Genomic DNA, 18800 nt, shown 5'->3' on the forward strand with positions numbered 1-18800 from the left:
TACAGTGTCTTAAAACCGATGCAAGTGATGATGAGCCTAGACAAGGGAGTATCAACGAAACACATATCATCTCAGATGATTAACTGTGGAGCGAGAGGAAGATACCTTACAATGATGCCTTGTCAAAAAATGCATACCATTTTTTTACTCATCAGGCAGCTACCCCCCACCACCTAAAAAGTCAGACAATGGTGTTGAATTCAATTTTTGGCTACACCTGATATCATCCTACAGGTTATACAAGGGTTGTTTTTCCAGCTACAACTCTAGGCTAGCTTGAATTTGGGGGCCCATTTTCATGGCCCTCCCAGTCTAGTTCTACCAGTATGTCTTCGGTATACGTCATGACTCTAGGGATAGGGTAAGGTGGGGGTTGAAAATGTTACATTATCAGTATGTCTGCGGTATACGTCATGACTCTAGGGATAAGGGCTAAGGTGGGGGTTGAAAATGTTACATTATGTTTTCTCTGGAGAGAGATATGATGTAACTGTGATGTACAACAATTCTAAATTGTTAGGGAATCATCTGTCATGGCATGTACCCACAGTCTGCATTGAAAAGTGCATGTACCTACTTATCAAATACTGTAAAACCAGAAACATTTGTGGAATGAAACTTTTGCGAAGTGCCGACCATGAAAAGTTTATGAGTATACTGATATTGTATTGTGTAGACAAAGTCTTTCATGTGTATTTTATTCTTGTGAGGTGCAGCTCCTTGTGAAATTAATGAAAGTTTCATGTATGTGAAAATTTTTGGTTTTACAGTAAAGCTTGTGGCATCAAGCAACTTTACAATACCACCAGATAGTTTAGAGTTAAAAAGCTGTGCTGGTGTGAAGGTAAGAATTTCAGTACTGCAACTTCAAATTAAAATGTTTGAGAACCAAATACAAATGGAGGGGAGAGTGTATGAAACATTTTAATATTGTAAGAAAGCTTAATACTGTAATGAAATTTCATGGAAAATTTTATTTTTGTGTATTTCGTGCCATTTTTGGCTAGCGCAAATTCTAAAACCTCTGAAAATATCTTCACAATTGTCTCTGCACATTTTGAAGAGGTTGACAGTTGTGCAGTGCGAATTCAAGAACCTGCAAATATTGTTTTGATCGGCTTAGCATGAAAATTATTCGCACAAAAATATAGACGTTTACAGTTGACCATGTACACTGTTTTACAACTCTCCTTGAACATGTCTACATGGAGACTGAAGATAAAAGAAGAAACAGCCATTGAAAACTATCTGTGCTTCTGAGCAAAGGTTATATTTGTCTCCTACTAAAGGAATCTGACAATCTTGATACTAAGTGCTGGTTGAGAAATGGGTTCAATGGGGTCCATAATCTGTAATAAATTATTCATATAACAGGGCTGCACACTAATTTTTTTTTTTTTTGGTGGCCCGATGGGGCCACCAAAATCATCAATTTAAAATTTTTGGTGGCCTGAGAGAAAAATTTGGTGGCCCGAAAAAACAGACAGTCCTTTTTGTCTTGCCCACCGGAGGTGAAGGCGAGACTAAGGGATCCAAATGTCGTCCGTCCGTCGTCCGTCCGTCGTCCGTCACAAATGTTAAAGTTTACCTCAAGACTCTCTTATGATGCATAACTTGGCAACTGTTACAGCAATGGCAGCCAAACTTGGGTGATAGGAGCACTAGGGGTATCTTCATGTTATGGTGTTGTCGGAGGTCATGTGATGATGTCAAAGGTCATTTGAGGTCATATATTAAAGAGTATGTGCAAGACTCTCTTTTCTATGTTAAAGTTTACCTGCAAGACTCTCTTTTGACAAATAACTTCACATAAGTTGCTTGGATTACAACCTAACTTGGGTCATAGATGCACTGGGGGTACCTTCATGTTATGGTGCCGTTGGAGGTCACAGGATAAGGTCAAAGGTCATTTGAGGTCATACGTTAAAGTTTACTTGCAAGACTCTCTTATCACACGTAACTCGACACATGTTGCTACAATGGCAATCAAACTTGGGTGATGGATGCACTGGGGGTACCTTCATGTTATGGTGCCGTAAGAGGTCACATGATAAGGTCAAAGGTCATTTGAGGTCATACGTTAAAGTTTACTTGCAAGACTCTTATCACACGTAACTCAGCACATGTTGCTACAATGGCAATCAAACTTGGGTGATGGTAGGTGTCTCTTGGGAAGTTGAAGGTCACCACAAGGTCAAAGGTCACAGACGGGTCAACGAACTTTTAGGGCCCAATGTTATGTTTTTAGGGCGCGTTTTGATTGTGACTCATAACTTTTGATCCCTATGTCCGTTTGTGATCAAACTTGGATGGTAGATGTCCCTTGGGGAGTTAAAGGTCATCACAAGGTCAAAGGTCACAGAAAGGGGTCAACAAATTTTTAGGGCCCAATGTTATGTTTTTATGGCACGTTTCGATTATGGCTCATTACTTTTGATCCCTTTGTCCGTTTGTGACCAAACTTGGATGGTAAATGTCCCTTGGGGTGTTGAAGGTCACCACAAGGTCAAAGGTCATAAGCAGGTCAATTAACTTCTGGGAGTTATAAAAAATATTAATTCCTTGTACACGAATGGGCGAGACACAATTTGGCACTTGCCTTGTTTTTTAAAGGAGTCAAATATTTAAGTTTGATCATAGTAAGAATTGGAAGTTGGACATATCTACTCATTAATAAACCTCAACAAACTCGCAACACTCACTCTCAGGCACTCATTCAGTCCTTTTCATCCATCCTTTAAACAAATTTAACTGCTGAATGGTGAAGACTAAGTATGGATATTCATTGACAGGCACATGGGTTGCAACAACTAAACATAGATAAATGACATCAGATTACATGCAAATAACTAAGCTAGAAGAACATATTTCTATTTCTCAAAACACAAAAGACAAATTTACTTTTATGTCCTTTTAAAGGTTCCGGAGCAAAAAGTTATTTATTGACATACTTTTCAAAAAATTTTGGTGGCCCGAGGCGGGCCACCAAATTTGCCCTTTTTGAAATTTAGTGGCCCGACTTTCATTTTTGGTGTCCCTGGGCCACCGGGCCACCGTTAGTGTCGAGCCTTGCATATATAATGATATTCCCTATGATCACTGAAATTATTTCCCCTCCAGAACAAGTACAATTAACTTGTATGCAGATACCAATGTACATCAGGAATATATACATACTGTACATATGTATATATATGAAGAGTTTGTTTGCAGTTTGCAAAAACCGACAAGTCCATTTCTGAAGATTTTGAAGTACGGCCTCTGTCATAAAGTACAAAATAATACCTTTTAAATGATATATTGGTCACTACATATAAAGGTATAGTTTTGAAGTTATGGTCAAAAGAAGCAAAAATTTTCTTATTATTCTCTTTATTTTTCTTGACCTTTAATCGCAAATATCTCCATTTGGCAAATATGGACTTATCGGTTTTTGCAAACAAACGCTTCATATATACAGACATATTTTTTTTTTATTCCTCCACAAGCTGTATGTTTTTAGGTTGTCTCTCTGTCCATCTGTCCTTTCTTTCTTTTTTTTTGTCAATGATTGATTTTGTGGACAACATATCTGCAGGACCACTTGAGGTATCCACATGAAACCTGACATATGCCTGCGTGAATTGATGTAGCTGTGCCTATCAGGCTGTGAAAGCACACGTTCAATGTCAAAGGTCATAGGTCAAGTTTACATTCTAACTCCTCCATAACTCTTCAATGCCCGAAGGCAGTCTCATGAAACCTAGTGTATTTTAAATACCTGTATTACCAGATCTATGCAGATTTTCTCAGAAAAAAAAAAAAATTTGGGCCATGGGGTTGATGGAGAAAGGTTAAAGGAAAATGCTAAAATGGTACTTTTTTTTCTCTATATTTTGGAAATTCAGATTCAGATTCAGATCAGATTCAGATTCAGATTCATTTTATTGTCCATATAATAAATTCGTCTTGTTGGCATATGGGTGTACACATAGGAATATCTGCATACATACATACATACATACATACTATGCATACATACATACATACGTACATTCATGTACATGTACACATGTAAATAAATACAATTTTCAATACATATATGCACAATCGTGCAAGCATAATTTATACTCACAATACAGTAAACACATACATCATTACAAATTTATATTTCATCACAATTACTGATCAACAACAAAACAAGAGTTTAGAAAACATGAAGCCGTCCTTTCCAAGGGAGTGCATATTTTATGTAACCTTTGCACACCCACACATACACACACTCGCACGTAACACTCGCAACATCGTTGTAGTGACATACAATTGGTGGGTCATTGATTTGGTTCAGATCATTTACAATCTTACTACTTTCAACATCAAAACATTTATCATCAAATCTAGCATAGAAGGCATTGAGTTCATTTGCCGTGTCAAGAGCAGATCTGGACTCGTACACCATGGGAGATTTCTGCTTCTTTTTATAACCTGTCATTGTTTGCATACATTTCCAGGCATTCCGTGTATTATGTGATCTGAACATATTTTCCAGTTGATCTTTATATTTTCTTTTAGCATTGACAATTTCTTTCCGAATGTTGTAGTTTATATTTCTAATTTCGTCAGAATCATTGTTTGAAAAAGCTTGATTTCTTTGTACAAACATATTCCTCAAATTCTTTCTTACCCATGGTTTCTGATTTGAGAACACCTTTACTACCTTCTCCTCAATATGTAGATCTTGACAAAACACTGTGTAACCATTAATGATTTCAACTGCTTCGTCTAAGTTTGAGGCACTAGAAATGAGAAGATCCCAGTCAGTGATATCATAGCATGTCTGAAGGTTTTCACATGCTTCTTTGTCCCACACTTTGGTTTTATTTGTCACAACCTTCTTCCTTTTAATCACTTGCCTATATTTTGGTAAAAGATGTACGGTTAGATGGTCTGACTTGCCGATACCATGGCGCACATTTGCCTTATATGCGTCAGGTACGGAGCAGTAGAAGCGGTCGAGGATGTTCTCACCTCGTGTTGCGCGGTTGACAACCTGCTGATAGTTCGGTACTGTGCTCTCCAGTCAGCAGTGGTTAAAATCTCCTAATATCATGACAGGTGCGTCCGGGAATGATGTGGCTAATGAGTTGACCTTGTCACAGATCGTAGACGAAGCGCTCTCTGCATCTCCATTGGGAGAGACGTAAACCAGAAGAACGTGGACTTGGCCAAACTCTCGCGGGAGATAATATGGTCGGAAAGATACATAATAATCCGATATTTTGCTCACACACCTGTGACCTCATAGTGTAGTTTCCGCACCAGTTTTCGTTCATGTAAATGCAGATCCCGCCCCCTTTCGTCTTCCGTGTTGTTTCCTGAGATCTGTCCAGTCGGATGAGTTGAAAGCCATCGATGTCAATGGCATCGCTAGGGATCATCGGTGACAGCCATGTTTCTGTGAAACACAAGAGACTGGATTCCCGAGAAGCGTAATTGTATCTCGCTAAGCGAGATGAATTCGGTACATATATTTGTATTGCCTGACAATGATTTGCTTTAAAAGTTTTGTTATTGGGTCAAAGGTCAGGCTAAAGTGCTGACACTACACTATTTTCTCTGTACCTTGGAAATGCACTTTATAACTGAGTATATACATATATATACTAGATGTACCCAGTACATTCATTACTGCTCAATATGTTTAAATAGGGAAAGATTTTGGCCTTTGGATCAAGGGTCTAGTGGAAACGCTGACATTTTACTATTTTTTTTTTCATGTTTTAAAACTGGCTCAAAGTATTGTCATGAAAATTGGTGACAGTAATTATCAGAGAAAGATGTTGGCCATGGACTGAATGGTCAAGCCTAAGGGTCAAAAGTCAAATGAAACTTGGTTCAAGGAATATATTTAAACCATTCAACACATTTTGGGGTTGTCCCATCAAACTTTCAAACATGTCATTTCACTTTCTTCCAATCATGTGGATCTGTTGTCTCATGTTGTCAAGATGTACTGTAGACCTATTAGGATTATTTAGCGAGTGCATTCAAGTTACTATATAGCAACATTTCCAGTTTAAATATCCCTGATGAGCTTAGTTACAAATCATTCAGTGAATTTGATTAAATATTCATGCACTGTGTGATTTGTATTCACAAATAATCATTTCTTTTCATTACAGAACACCTTTATAGGTCGGTACCGTCACTTCCTGGATATCATAGACCCAAGAACTTTGTTTGTTGGTAAGGTAAGCAAACCTTTATTGCAGTCTAAGTCACAAGTTATTTTGCTGTACAGTTGAACCTCTCGTATCCGGACAAGTCGGGACCGGGGCTCATCCGGATAAGGGATTTGGCCGGATACAGGAGACTCAATGCTTTATACATGTACATATACATACACATGTACTGATGTAGCCCATTGTAGTACCACATGTAGTAATGTGTATACTTCAACCTTTTCATTGTTACACTCAGTAAGAGACCCCAAAATAGAGGTTCGTGTTTGCAAGAATGAAATCATTTTCTTTTATAAATTCTTGGAATGATCTACCTAAATAATTATTAAGAAATGTATCAAGTAGATCTTGAAAATAAACCGTACTCGGCAAAGTCGACTGTAGGTCGCCATTGTTAGATTGAGTTGGGAATCCCCCTTTCCTCCCGTAATTATTAAAAAAAATCATGGCGAGATTGCGTCCGTATAATAGAGAGATCCGGATAAAGGGAGGCCGGATAAGAGAGGTTCAACTGTATTTCATTTTATGTGCTGGTACTCTTGATTTAAAAAAAAAAAGTGTAAGGTAAAAGAATTTCAGGTGCACCTAAAAACAAAAATCTGAAAGGTCCACTTTTTTTGGTGGTAAATGCTTGCTCCTTGGTGGTCTCAATTCACGTAGGCCTTTCCAATGAATCCATGAATTGAGACCACCAAAAAGCAAGCATTTACCACCAAAACCATTCCTAGTGGCAGTTTCAATTCTTTACAAGTTCTTTTGAAAGGCACATTTCTTGTGCTCACTGAAGCATAACACAGGAATGTTTATCAAAATGAAATTAGACTAATTCCCCATGAATAATTTCAAAGTCTACACAACACAGGAACTGAATTTAGTCCATGTATAGGGTGAAGGGGTTTACCAGCCCCACATGCTCATTGAAGTGTGACACCTTGAAGGAAAGGTCACATGATCACTGTACATGTACATCGGTCTTAAGCACAATGAAAAAGGATGTCATTCAGTTGATTCAAGTGCACAAAGTCAAAGCACTACCTACTGCATAATTTCAATATGATTTTTGTTTGTTACCTCTGCTAAGGGAGGAGGTTATGTTTTCGTTGCCGTTGGTTTGTGTGTTTGTTAGTTAGTTAGTCAGTTTGTCCGTGTGCAAAATAACTCAAAAAGTTGTTAACGGATTGGAATGAAACTTGCGGGAAAGGTTGAGAATGACACAAGTAACAAACGATTAACTTTTGGTAGTGATCCGAGAATTTTGGGGGAATTTATGAAGGATTTTTGATATTTTGACAGGTAGGGTCAATGAACCCGGGAGTTCAGGCTGCGCGTATTTGAGGTTTGCATGCGCGCACTAAAGTGCGTGCTCTAGTTTCTGCTAGGGCACGGCGCGCCGTGGAGCTGAGGGTTTATGATGTAACAAAGGCTTCTATATTGGGAAATCGGGCGACTCTCAGCACACAATGCTGTAAGTACGTGTGGTGGAAATCACTGATATCTCGATGGAAGAACAAGATCAGTGGTGGAAATGAGCTGCATACTTGGCGGAGGTCTGCGCTCTCAGAGTGCTTCTCTAGTTTTATAATGTGCTCATTCAACCGTGAATTGACCAACATTGTGTGCAAAAGTCGTTGTTAGCTTTCCAAAATATAAATTCCATCTGTTGGAACAAATGTACCATGGGAAGCATGTCCAGACTGCCATTTTGGCAATTTTTACCCCGTGATCACTCAACTGTGAAGTTTTGCCCACAAGTCATATGTGACCGTGCGTCACAAAACGAACAAAAAGTTGCACACACTGATTTTGTGTGAGGACTGAAAATAGGTGAAATGGGTCAACCTAGCCGATCTTGACTTTTTCATATTTCCTGAAAGAGCAAGTGAAGAGTTTGTTCGCAAAAACCGATAAGTCCATATTTGCCAAATGGAGATGTTTGCGATTAAAGGTCAAGAAAATAAAGAGAATAATAAAATTTTTGCTTCTATTGACCATAATTTCAAAAATGTACCTTTATATGTAATGACCAATATATCATTTTAAAGGTTTTATTTTGTACTTTGTGACAGAGACTGTACTTCAAAATCTTAAAAAATGGACTTATCAGTTTTTGCCAACAAACTCTTCATACTTCTTCTTCTACATTATGCTAAAATTTGGGATCATAAAGCGGGCAGGAAAGTGTGTTTTTTAGCAGTTTATCTCGAACACTTTTCGGTAGAATAGTGTGATTAGGTGTGTCTTTGGAGTCCCCTTTTCATTTCTTAAAAAACCTTGTACACACTCTTCACTTTCAGCTCTAATAACTTTTGAAAGGATAACGCTACTGCTTTGAAAATTGGCATTAATTATGGACAGAATGTGTTCATTACAAAAAGTGTGGTGACATCCTCCATAGGAAACGAGCGTTTTTAAATGCACCGCGTAGAGTGCACAATCAGGTATAGGACATTTACACAGACTCTCGACTTTACGAACTCATACCTCCCAGAATATGTCTTTTAGCTTAAATGCACCTGGTTTTCATGAAAATCTAGATTTCAAGCTTGCTCTACAAAGCTCATTTGTAGAGTTTTGTGAAAATTTTACATTGGTACCTTTCGAGTTGAAAATAAGGTGTCATTTCTCACTCAAACGCAATCAGCTCTACGACAACACGCAATTTTACATCGACGGCGCGCTGTGCCAACTGTGAGCCTGAAGGCCATTTTAAGAGGATTATTTTACTGCCATAACTGTTGTGTTTGCACAATGCACCTGCCTAGTAAGTTGCAGCAAATACTCACGTGTATTCATACTGAGTTTGGAGGAATTTTGTGAAACTTCGCCATCGGTACCTTTTCAATATTCATAAACCATGTCAGTTTAGCCCCGAGTGAATAACCCACCAATATGTTCATACACTAAAGCAATTGCGCGTCCCTGCATGCTTCTCACTTGAATACGCTACGCTGATTGGCTAAATGTCATTGGCCTTACGCAGTCGCATCGGGTCAACGCGTGATCGTGACGTGGCGTGTATGCAAATTCGTGACATGACAATAGGTGCGCGCGTTTTTATTACTATTTAGATTTCATTAATACATTAGCTCAACGTAGCATTTGCGGCGCATGATTGCATCATGAATATGTATTATTCTTTAACGCTCAACGCACTGTGATTGGTGGTATGCAAATGACGGATATACGTCATAGCTCATTATCTGTTTGTCATCGTTCGTGTGTAGACTTTTTGTAATGTAATAAGGCATGCTCAATATCAGTTTAATCTGATAATCCCTTCATTGTTGTTACTCAGGTGGTTTACATCCTGTGTTTTTGTCCCATTCATCGCACAGCCAGCACAGCTTGGTAAAGATTTAGCGCTTGAATAGACCCGTACTTCAGAGCCTCTTTTCTCAGTTCACACTTTTCCTGCATGTGTGCTTTCTTTCCAATATTTAGATAGGTTAGGAGAGTCCATTTGATTTGAGTTTTACATCATTTTAAAGGTTGAAGTCTGCTCTTTCAAAATATGCTATTAACTAAAATTTCATGTCTGGCGACTTTCTGTTCGTTTTGTGATGCAGGGTCACATGGTAGGAAGCACATAAATTGTGCGTGGCATGCCTTCTTATGCTGGAAAATTGAAATTTGTTCCAATATCATTGAATCAAAGTTACAAAATACGGCTTGTGAACTTCAAAAAGTGACCATTTTGCCTTCAAGGCATGTTCACTGAAGCGTGACGCGACAATATATACTGAATTCCACCTGATACTGTAAAAGTGGATATTTTCGGGCGACTATTTTTTCGCGCTTGGCCGGGTAAACAGAGTTTCACATGTTTTTATGCCTCCGCCACGAAGTGGTGCCGGAGGCATTATGTTTTCGGGTTGTCCGTCCGTCCGTCCGTCCGTCCTTCCGTAATGATTTTTGTGGACAAGATAACTATCAAAACCTGTTGAGGTATCCTTATGAAACTTGGCATGTATGTGTATTAGGGGGTGAAGTTGTGCCTGTCAACTTTTGGGTGCACATGCTCAAGGTCAAAGGTCAAAAGGTCAAATACATAAAATTTCACTATTTCCACCATATCTATTGAATGCCTGAAGATATTTTCTTGAAACTTAGTGTATACATGTATTACCCAATTAAGATTCTCTGGTGAAAGTTTGGGTCATGAGGTCAAAGGTCAAAGGTCAAAAGGTCAAGTAAAAATATCAAAACTTTTTTTTTCTGTGCCTTGGAAAATTGTTCAAGGTATCTTCATGGAACATAGTATATACATGTACTGACTGGAAGTGATTATCTAGAGAATGTAGGGTTCATGGGGTCAAAGGTCAGGGGTCAAAAGTCAAGTGCAACACTTCAAAATTTTACTATTTCCCTCATATTTATGCAATGCCAGCAGGGTTATTATTTTTTTTACACTTGGTGTATGCATGTGTAACCTAATAGAAATTCTCTGGAAAGTTTTTTTTTTCTTTTTTTGCCTCAAAGGTCAAAGATCAAGTGAGAGTGCTGAACTAACTTTTTCCTCCATATCTCGAAGTGGCTCAAGTTATCTTGAAACTTAGAACATATTATGCATGTTCTACCTGAAAAGTGATTATCTTATGAATTTTAGGGTCAAGGGCCAGATGAAAATGGTAACAATTTACTATTCAATTCAGAAATTGCACTTTTTCTCCACACCTGTACCTTGAAAATTACTCAATGCCTAAATGTATGAATGGGTCAAAGTCAAGTTAAAGTCCTTAAATCCCCAGATACATGCTCTCCTATTCATCCAATTAAACCTAGGTCAAGGAAGGTGAACATTCAACACATTTGTGACAAACTTGTCATTTCAATATTTTGCCAATTTTGTGAAAATGTAATCACACATTGTCCACATGTACTATCTAGACCTATTGGGAAAATCATGCATTATGGCGGAGGCATACCAGTCGCCAAAGCGACATTTCTAGTTAATTCCATGGAATCAAGACATCACGCATGGGAACATATGGCAAGCAAAAATTTTTGCGTGCTTTTATTTTCGCGCTAGTTTCTGTTTGCGCGAAATGCGCGAAAATTTCAACACCGCGAAAATATCCACTTTTACAGTAGGTAACTTGGAAGTACAGCTACTTGCCCCTGTGTTTAGATTTCCTCAAAGGTTCCTGATTCAGAAATTACAGCAATTTGTTTTAGGGGGAACTTACTTTTTGTTTAGTGTTTATGTACAAAGTGTACAAGAAAGAGGACTATTTTGTATAATATCTCACAAAGACCTTTGTTATGCTGCCAAAGAAATTGCTTGATTTTAGCTAAAAGTAAAATTCTGTAATTATTAAACCAGATGATTGTTGGTAGCACAGCAGACTTGTTCACACCAGTGAGCTGAGGACTGTTTCTTGAGTTAATCATAATGTGTGTGCAATTTACATCTCTGTGTCAAACCCTTTACAGAAGCAGCTGTCAGATGCTGTTGGTCTGCTGAATGCATACAAGGAAGGCAACCTACCTGACAGGGTGACCAACAAGCAGCTGTGGGAAGCTCAAAAAATTAAACAGGTGTGATAGCATAAATAGTTTTTAAACTTACTAGTGTCAGTATTAATGTGGACAATCTTTAGTAGTTCCATGATCATGAGACTCTTGCTTTCATTTCTTGTAAGAGATTACTGGTACTTTTCTTGTTAAATCTTACTTCCTCTAACAGAGTATGTTTTAATGCTTAGTTAATATACAGCTGTATATGCATCATAAAATCAACAAGGCTTTGCAATCCTTAGTGCTCTCCTTTTATGAACAAAACATGTATGTGTAATCCTGCAGACGTTTTCACAGATACACACATTGTACATGCACACAATAAAGAATCAAGTGCAAATGGCAGGCAATAATGGGACTCTTCCACATGCACCCATGATGCATTACACCAAGCTCAGTATGTGAGGCCCCCATGACTGTTATTTCAATTTGTATAGAATTCATTGAATTACTGTTTATGAGATTAGTTTTGCCCTACATGTCAGGAGTCTGCTGAACCCAGCCTCTTTGTTCTTTGATTGAAGAAAGACATCTTAAAGGTCCTGTTACCTTAGGGAGCAGTGATTTAAAAAATGTCCAAGATATCACTTTTGATGCATATGTGTAGATCAGTTGTATCACAAAACTTCCTACGTGAGGCCCATTTACACTTGCTTGGAAAAATCGCGACATTTGGGTGCAAGTTGCTTAGCAACCACACCCAAACGCCCTCGAAACATCGCCAGAAAAATCGCCAGCCGGAGTGCGATTTTTTGAAACAGCGCGAAGTTTGAGGCGAAGTTATCGAGTGTAAACCCAAGCTGCAGAAATATCGCGATTTTTTATCACGCGACTTTCGGTATCGGATTGCACCGGGAGTTTACTCGCGCTCCTGATCCCTCTTTGGAACGTGTAGAGAGTATGTCGGTCACTGGCCAGAGTACTAAGTACACGGTACAGTGTACAGGTCTAAACGGCCGATCCTCAATCGGCTCGTTGTCTCTCACCTCACTCTCCGTGATGAAACTAGTACGTGAAAACTACTACTAGTAGCAAACCTGAAGTTCTCCAACCACGTATCATCACCCCGTGACGACTTAACAAAATAATGTTCTCCCAGAAATGCGTTGATTGTGGGAGTGCCCATACTGCTCTCGATATACGTTGTTTGTGGAATACAGGAGTATGTAACAAGACTTTAGTGTGAGTTCTTGCTGTCGCATGATAAAATACCAGTCCTAACTTCCAAGTCCTACTTCTCATGCACTTTCGTCATATCGGCGAAATTTCATGATCCTCCTGAATGCTGCTGTCATATCAACTTTTCCAAACTTAGATGAAGTTTTACACACCTGCTACATATGTGATCTGATATAGCAAGCTATATAGTTTTACCGTAAGTAACGATCTCGAGAAGCACAAATTTATGTGTGCATTGGTGCATTGTACTGATAAAAAGCCCTGGCTCAAAGTTCCAACCAGCTAGCTGTGATCAAAATATACTGCACTGCAGTGAAAACGAACAGAATAGCGCGCGCTTCCACTCAGCTACCGTGTTGAAAAGAGGTAAATTACGCATGCGCACTACCGACCAAAAAAATCGCTGTGTTTCGTGAAGCTCAAACTTTGCATGCTTTTGCGCAAGTGTAAACGGTGGAACCAAAATATCGCGATTTTAAAAATCGCGATGTTAGTAAGTGTAAATGCGGCTCATATAACATTTTTGCAATAAAGCTTAACATAAAAGGAGATATCGCTATTTTTCTCATTAAAACATAACTAGACGGTCTAGTCTGGAAACATTTTATTATAATACAATTGTTCACATTTTGTGTATTTAACAGTACTTAACGTCGATTATACTGGTTCAAATTTATTTTTGCATTGGCTGTTTCTTTCCCTACCTCATATTTTAGAACTATTTTGAAGCACTAATAATGGGTTTTTGTTTCATCAACAAATGGTAAATTATGCCTTTAATATTGAGTGGTATGGAATGTGCTCCATGGAATTGTCATGTTGAGTCTTAAAGGGATCGTATAGATTGGTTGAAACCTAACTTCAGGTTTCTAACATTTTTGTGTTTGTGTGTGTGTGTGTGTGTGTGTGTGTGAGAGAGATAATTAGAAATCTCTTCTGAAATATGCAAGTGCATGCAATTTCAAGAGAAATTCAACATTTATTTGATGAAAATTGGTTTTGAAATGGTTGAGATGTCCAAAACAGTGATCCTAATAAAAGGTGGGACCCACCCTTTATTACGATCGATGTGCTTTAATTTATTTTTGGATGTCTCGGCCATTTCAAAACCAATTTTCATCAAAATAAACTTTGAATTCTTGTAGGAATGGTATGATCTGTACTACGTATTTCATAAGTGGTTTCTTTGGTATGTATCTCGCAAAAAGTTAAAAGCCCAATCCTCACCTCCACCAATACTATACCATCCCTTTTATTAAAATGACACTCATACATCTCTTTTGTTCATGCAGTGATGACACCTAGTTTTACCAATGAAGAGCAGTGACTGGTTTCCATGCAAATTTTACTAAAGCTGTAAAAGTAAATGATTCACACATCTGAAATGTGTTCATTCTTCTGTTATAAATGTAAACCAAGCAATACATTTCTTTATTCACCTACAAAGCACCCTTTTTTCTTCCTATTTACAACAGGCCATCATTCACCCAGATACTGGAGATAAGTTGTTTATGCCATTCCGAATGTCGGGTAAGTAAAGACTGATTGTAATTTTCTTGTAGCTTATGGTGAACCTTGTGTGCATGTAAAATCATTGTGCCACTTGTGATTCCAAAATTCAACACTGTTGCTGTAAAGCCATTTCAAGGCAACAATTCTTTTTGATGTGGAAAGCAAAACAGAAGTTTTACAATGTTACTGTAAAGCCATTTCAAGGCAACAATTCTCTTTGATGTGGAAAGCAAAACAGAAGTTAAGAAGAATTATGTCATTAACAAACTTTGAAGCAACTTCATTTGGAATGTGATTTATGCTTTCCATTGCTGACTGCCAATTACACTTCTGTGGATATTTAGATCAGTATCAAAAGATGGCAACCACTTGCACACTATTTAGTGCTGTTTTCTACTAATTAAGCTTTTCTTTTGAATGTTCAGTCATGGTGTGTTTAACAGATTAGATGAATTGGAAAATAAGAATGAAACCAACTTGAACAAGACAAATTGATTGTCACTTTTGTTGGAAGATTTTTGTCATGTGTAGCCAAACAGAAATGATCCCTTGAAAACAAGAAGGCATATCTTGATATGTCTGTCAAAGCATTTGATCACAGCATTAAAAGATGACTCCTATGCATCATGGTAGATAAAGGATTTTTTTTTTTTTTATATTTGATCTGGAATTGTATGTAAATCAGTGAATTCAAAGAGACTTATCATATAGCTCAAACAAGAATAGCAGTACTTATTAGTACTTAGACAAGATAAAGAATAGTCAGATTGCCCAACCAGAATGATTCAGCGTCCTTTAAGCTCTAGCAGATAAACATAATCTGCGGTAGACTGCTGTGGACTCTGACCCCATGTGTGAGTAAAAGCTGTTTAATGGAGTTATCTGTATGTCAGTTGTCATAAATGAACAGCAGTTATTGCGTACCGTACTTTCCTACATTATGTTGCAATAAACGGCAAAACAGTGTCAGTTGTATAATTGCATTTTTATTGGATGAAAATAGTATAAGAAATCTGCATTAACTAGCAAATCACTATGGCACCACATATGTGAGGAACCCATTGGAACACTCTTGTATCCAGTAAAATCCCATTCTGCTTAGTTCTAGCCTTACATTATAGTTTAATAGTGTGCAGAATTTTGATGCAATTTTTTTCCCGTACAATTTGATATCCACACATTTTTGCTGATTCAAGACAACTTTATGAAATAAATTTAAAGGCATTATTTACCATTTGCAGATGAAACAAATACCCAGCTTTAGAGCTTCAAAATAGTGCTAAAATGTGAGTTACAGATAGAAACAACCAATGTAAAAATGTTAATCAGTACAATCAATGTCAAGTATTAACTGTGAACATTACGTATAATAAAATTGTTTTTAGAATAAACCATCTACAGTTATGGTTTATTGTAAAAAATAGTGATATCTCCTTATATTTTACAATCTATCGCAAAAATTTTATATGGTAGGATGTTTTGTGATACAACAGACCTACACATACGATATGCATCAAATGTGATAACTCAAACATTTTTAAAATCACTGCTCCCAGTGGTAAACAGAACCTTTGAAATAAGGATGTAATTACATATTCATTGAGTACCTTAACTTTGACTTTGTAATATTAAAGGGAAAGCCTATATGTGGTTGCAATGGTTCAAGGTACAGATACAGATGTAGTGTGGGTATGGACTTGTCATACTGTGTCTTGTCATAATCATAGAATAAAAGGAATCAATTTCAGATGAGTGCAAGGCCATAAACACAATGTGACAGCCGGTCCATGAAAAGTATACTTGGCAGATGCAGTGCTTCTTTACGCTTTTATTGTTTTGTCAAAGTTTATTGCAGGCATTACCAATATTTTGTTTACATTCACACCTTCACATGGGAGATATATCTCATAGGAAGCTTTTGCTGCAAGCAAGATGGCAGCACTACTCATGTAGCATGATTGCAATCTTTCCAGTGTCATTGAGTGTCAATATGTGAACTCCCCATCTGGCTACAAAGACTCTGTGCCAAGAATTGAATTGCAACATGTAGTAATTAAGATGGGAATTTCTGTTGTTTATGCATTTGTCATCTTTCCTCATCTCATCTCACAGGATTTATTCCGTTTGGTTCCCCGATCGTTGTTGGTCTTCTTCTTCCGAATCAATCACTGGCGTCCACTGTCTTCTGGCAGGTATTAGCACATCAGCTGTGACATACAAAACAATACTCCTTCTTGAAAATATACCATTAGCTGTGGTCAAACTGAAAGGGGCATGGCATGAACATTATTGATGATTTAAGTCAATCAAGCTTTCCTTTTTTTTACTTTTTTTTTTCAAAGCAGTGAGGCAAGATATATATGGATTTCATAAGTTTTACGTAAATGCACTGAATTGCAAGTTTTGATATGCAAATGAATCGTCAGATATTCCAATCTTGGTATTTATACATGGATGATGAGCAAGTAGCATTAAATTTGTCATTTTCTCTTCCATTTCGTTATCTGGTGAGATGTCACTGCTCTCAAAACATCAACCTGAAGACCCATGGACCCACTCAGACCCCACCCCTCACAATATTGATAGAGAGCATATTCTTACTGTACATATACAGTTATGTACTCTATGCGACATATATTTTGCAGGATTTTTATTTTCATGAATTCCATGAGTCAAGTACTACTTGCAAATTCAGCAACTCATGAAAATATAGGCTCTGATCCCAACGTGAATGTGACATGCATACATTTCCGCATTCATTACTGTACACTACAATCATGAATGTAGCCACTCAGAAAATTGTCGCAAAGTCTCGATTTGTGAAAAATTAGGCTCACTAGATTTAGGCCGTATACAGAGGATGGTAAGAGGTCAGAAGTCAAGGCAGAAGGTCACTGAAACTTATGTTTAATTTTGTAAAGGAAAGGCCCTGGGAATGTTACTTGGCAAATAGAGAAGAGGTAATGAGTGAGGTATTTCCTCTAGGCAAAGGATTATGCTCATAGTACATACATTACGTGCTGTACTATTGGTGGCCTGGAGTTAATGGATAAGGCATCCCAGTCAGTTGTGCTAACAGTCAAATTGCTTTACTAATATTACCGGTAAATGTTTAGTACTGTGCTGTCAGTAGGTTTAGCATCATCATTTTGATGATTTTGTGGATTCCAAGCGGATCCCACCTGGCATAAGTATTCGCAATATACAACATTTTGTGTTTCGTGTCTGTCATTTCAAATGAAATTTGTCCATTTAAAAACCAGATTTTAGTGACAGGTATTAAACGCTCTAGTAGAATATGATAACTATAAATCATATCTTGTAAGTGAACATAATTATTTTGCTTGTCTATTGACTTTGATTTAACATTATGTATTTCATGTTCTGTGTACATAGTGGATAAATCAGAGCCACAATGCAGGTGTCAACTATGCCAACAGAAATGCTTCAAAGGTAAGAATTTCTTTCATGCTTCCGTGATGTCTTTAACCCTAAAAGGGCCGGGCTTTTTTGGCTATGATCAGACTGGGGGGGGGGAATGGATTCCCCCCCCCCCCCCCCCGTCGGTGGTGCGATCGCCATAATCTAGCTACAAGATTGTGTCATAAGATTTTCTGAAACAATCGATTTCTTATTTTAATTAATTAATTATGCAAATTAAGCTCAAGATCATATTTTAGCCTAATTAAAAGCATTGAGAGTCTAATTTTTGATCTGTAACTCTGTTTTAGCATATTCAACAATCGTACATCACAAAAACTTCCAAAACTCATTTCACTTCTTATGTATTTTATTGTTTTCAGAATTCTTATGTATTTCTTTGTTTTTCAACTTTTGTTTTTTCTTTGTTTTTTCATTGGAAATTGTCACTGACCACTTTTCTACCATAATTAGCACAAAATTAATCAATGAAAGTGATTAATTGTAAAAATAATCAGGTTTTTATGACTTTCATGACAGAGCACCGTTTTCCATAGGAAATGTACACAAAATCACAAAATTGTGCCCGTTTTGAGGTGACATTCCCTTACAAAAATGGGCATGGCTTCGCGAAAGTATGCGCAGACGTTGCAAATTTGGTCTCAAAAGTTGCACGAGACTTGAACAAACAAAGTCAAGAAGCCTCGCGACGAGGCCTTCTCGCGTTACAGAATCATAGCGCGAAACGTGGGGGGGCGGATTCCCCCCCCCTCCCCCCCGGCCCATACATTCATACTTATGATATTAAGTTTTCTGGTGGCCCTGTTTATAATTTGATAGCATAAATGATTTTTACCCATATCAAATGGAAAGATACCACCTGTTGTGTCCTCTTTGATTACATTTTGTCATGATGAGAAATGCTACGTGATGAATGAAGATAAAGTAGTT

At 37.7% G+C, this 18800-nt stretch overlaps 1 protein-coding gene across 1 annotated transcript in view; it reads left to right on the forward strand.

Moving 5' to 3' along the window:
• LOC140241515 (sideroflexin-5-like) overlaps positions 1 to 18800 on the forward strand; it is a 62302-nt gene that overhangs the window by 10334 nt on the left and 33168 nt on the right. Inside the window, exons 2-6 of the mRNA XM_072321251.1 lie at positions 6162 to 6230; positions 11655 to 11759; positions 14393 to 14447; positions 16542 to 16621; positions 17826 to 17882. Coding sequence (XP_072177352.1) covers positions 6162 to 6230; positions 11655 to 11759; positions 14393 to 14447; positions 16542 to 16621; positions 17826 to 17882 — 366 coding nt within the window. The remainder of the gene's footprint in view (positions 1 to 6161; positions 6231 to 11654; positions 11760 to 14392; positions 14448 to 16541; positions 16622 to 17825; positions 17883 to 18800) is intronic.

The sequence above is a fragment of the Diadema setosum genome, chromosome 18 (assembly GCF_964275005.1).
Source record: "Diadema setosum chromosome 18, eeDiaSeto1, whole genome shotgun sequence".
NCBI lineage: Eukaryota > Metazoa > Echinodermata > Echinoidea > Diadematoida > Diadematidae > Diadema > Diadema setosum.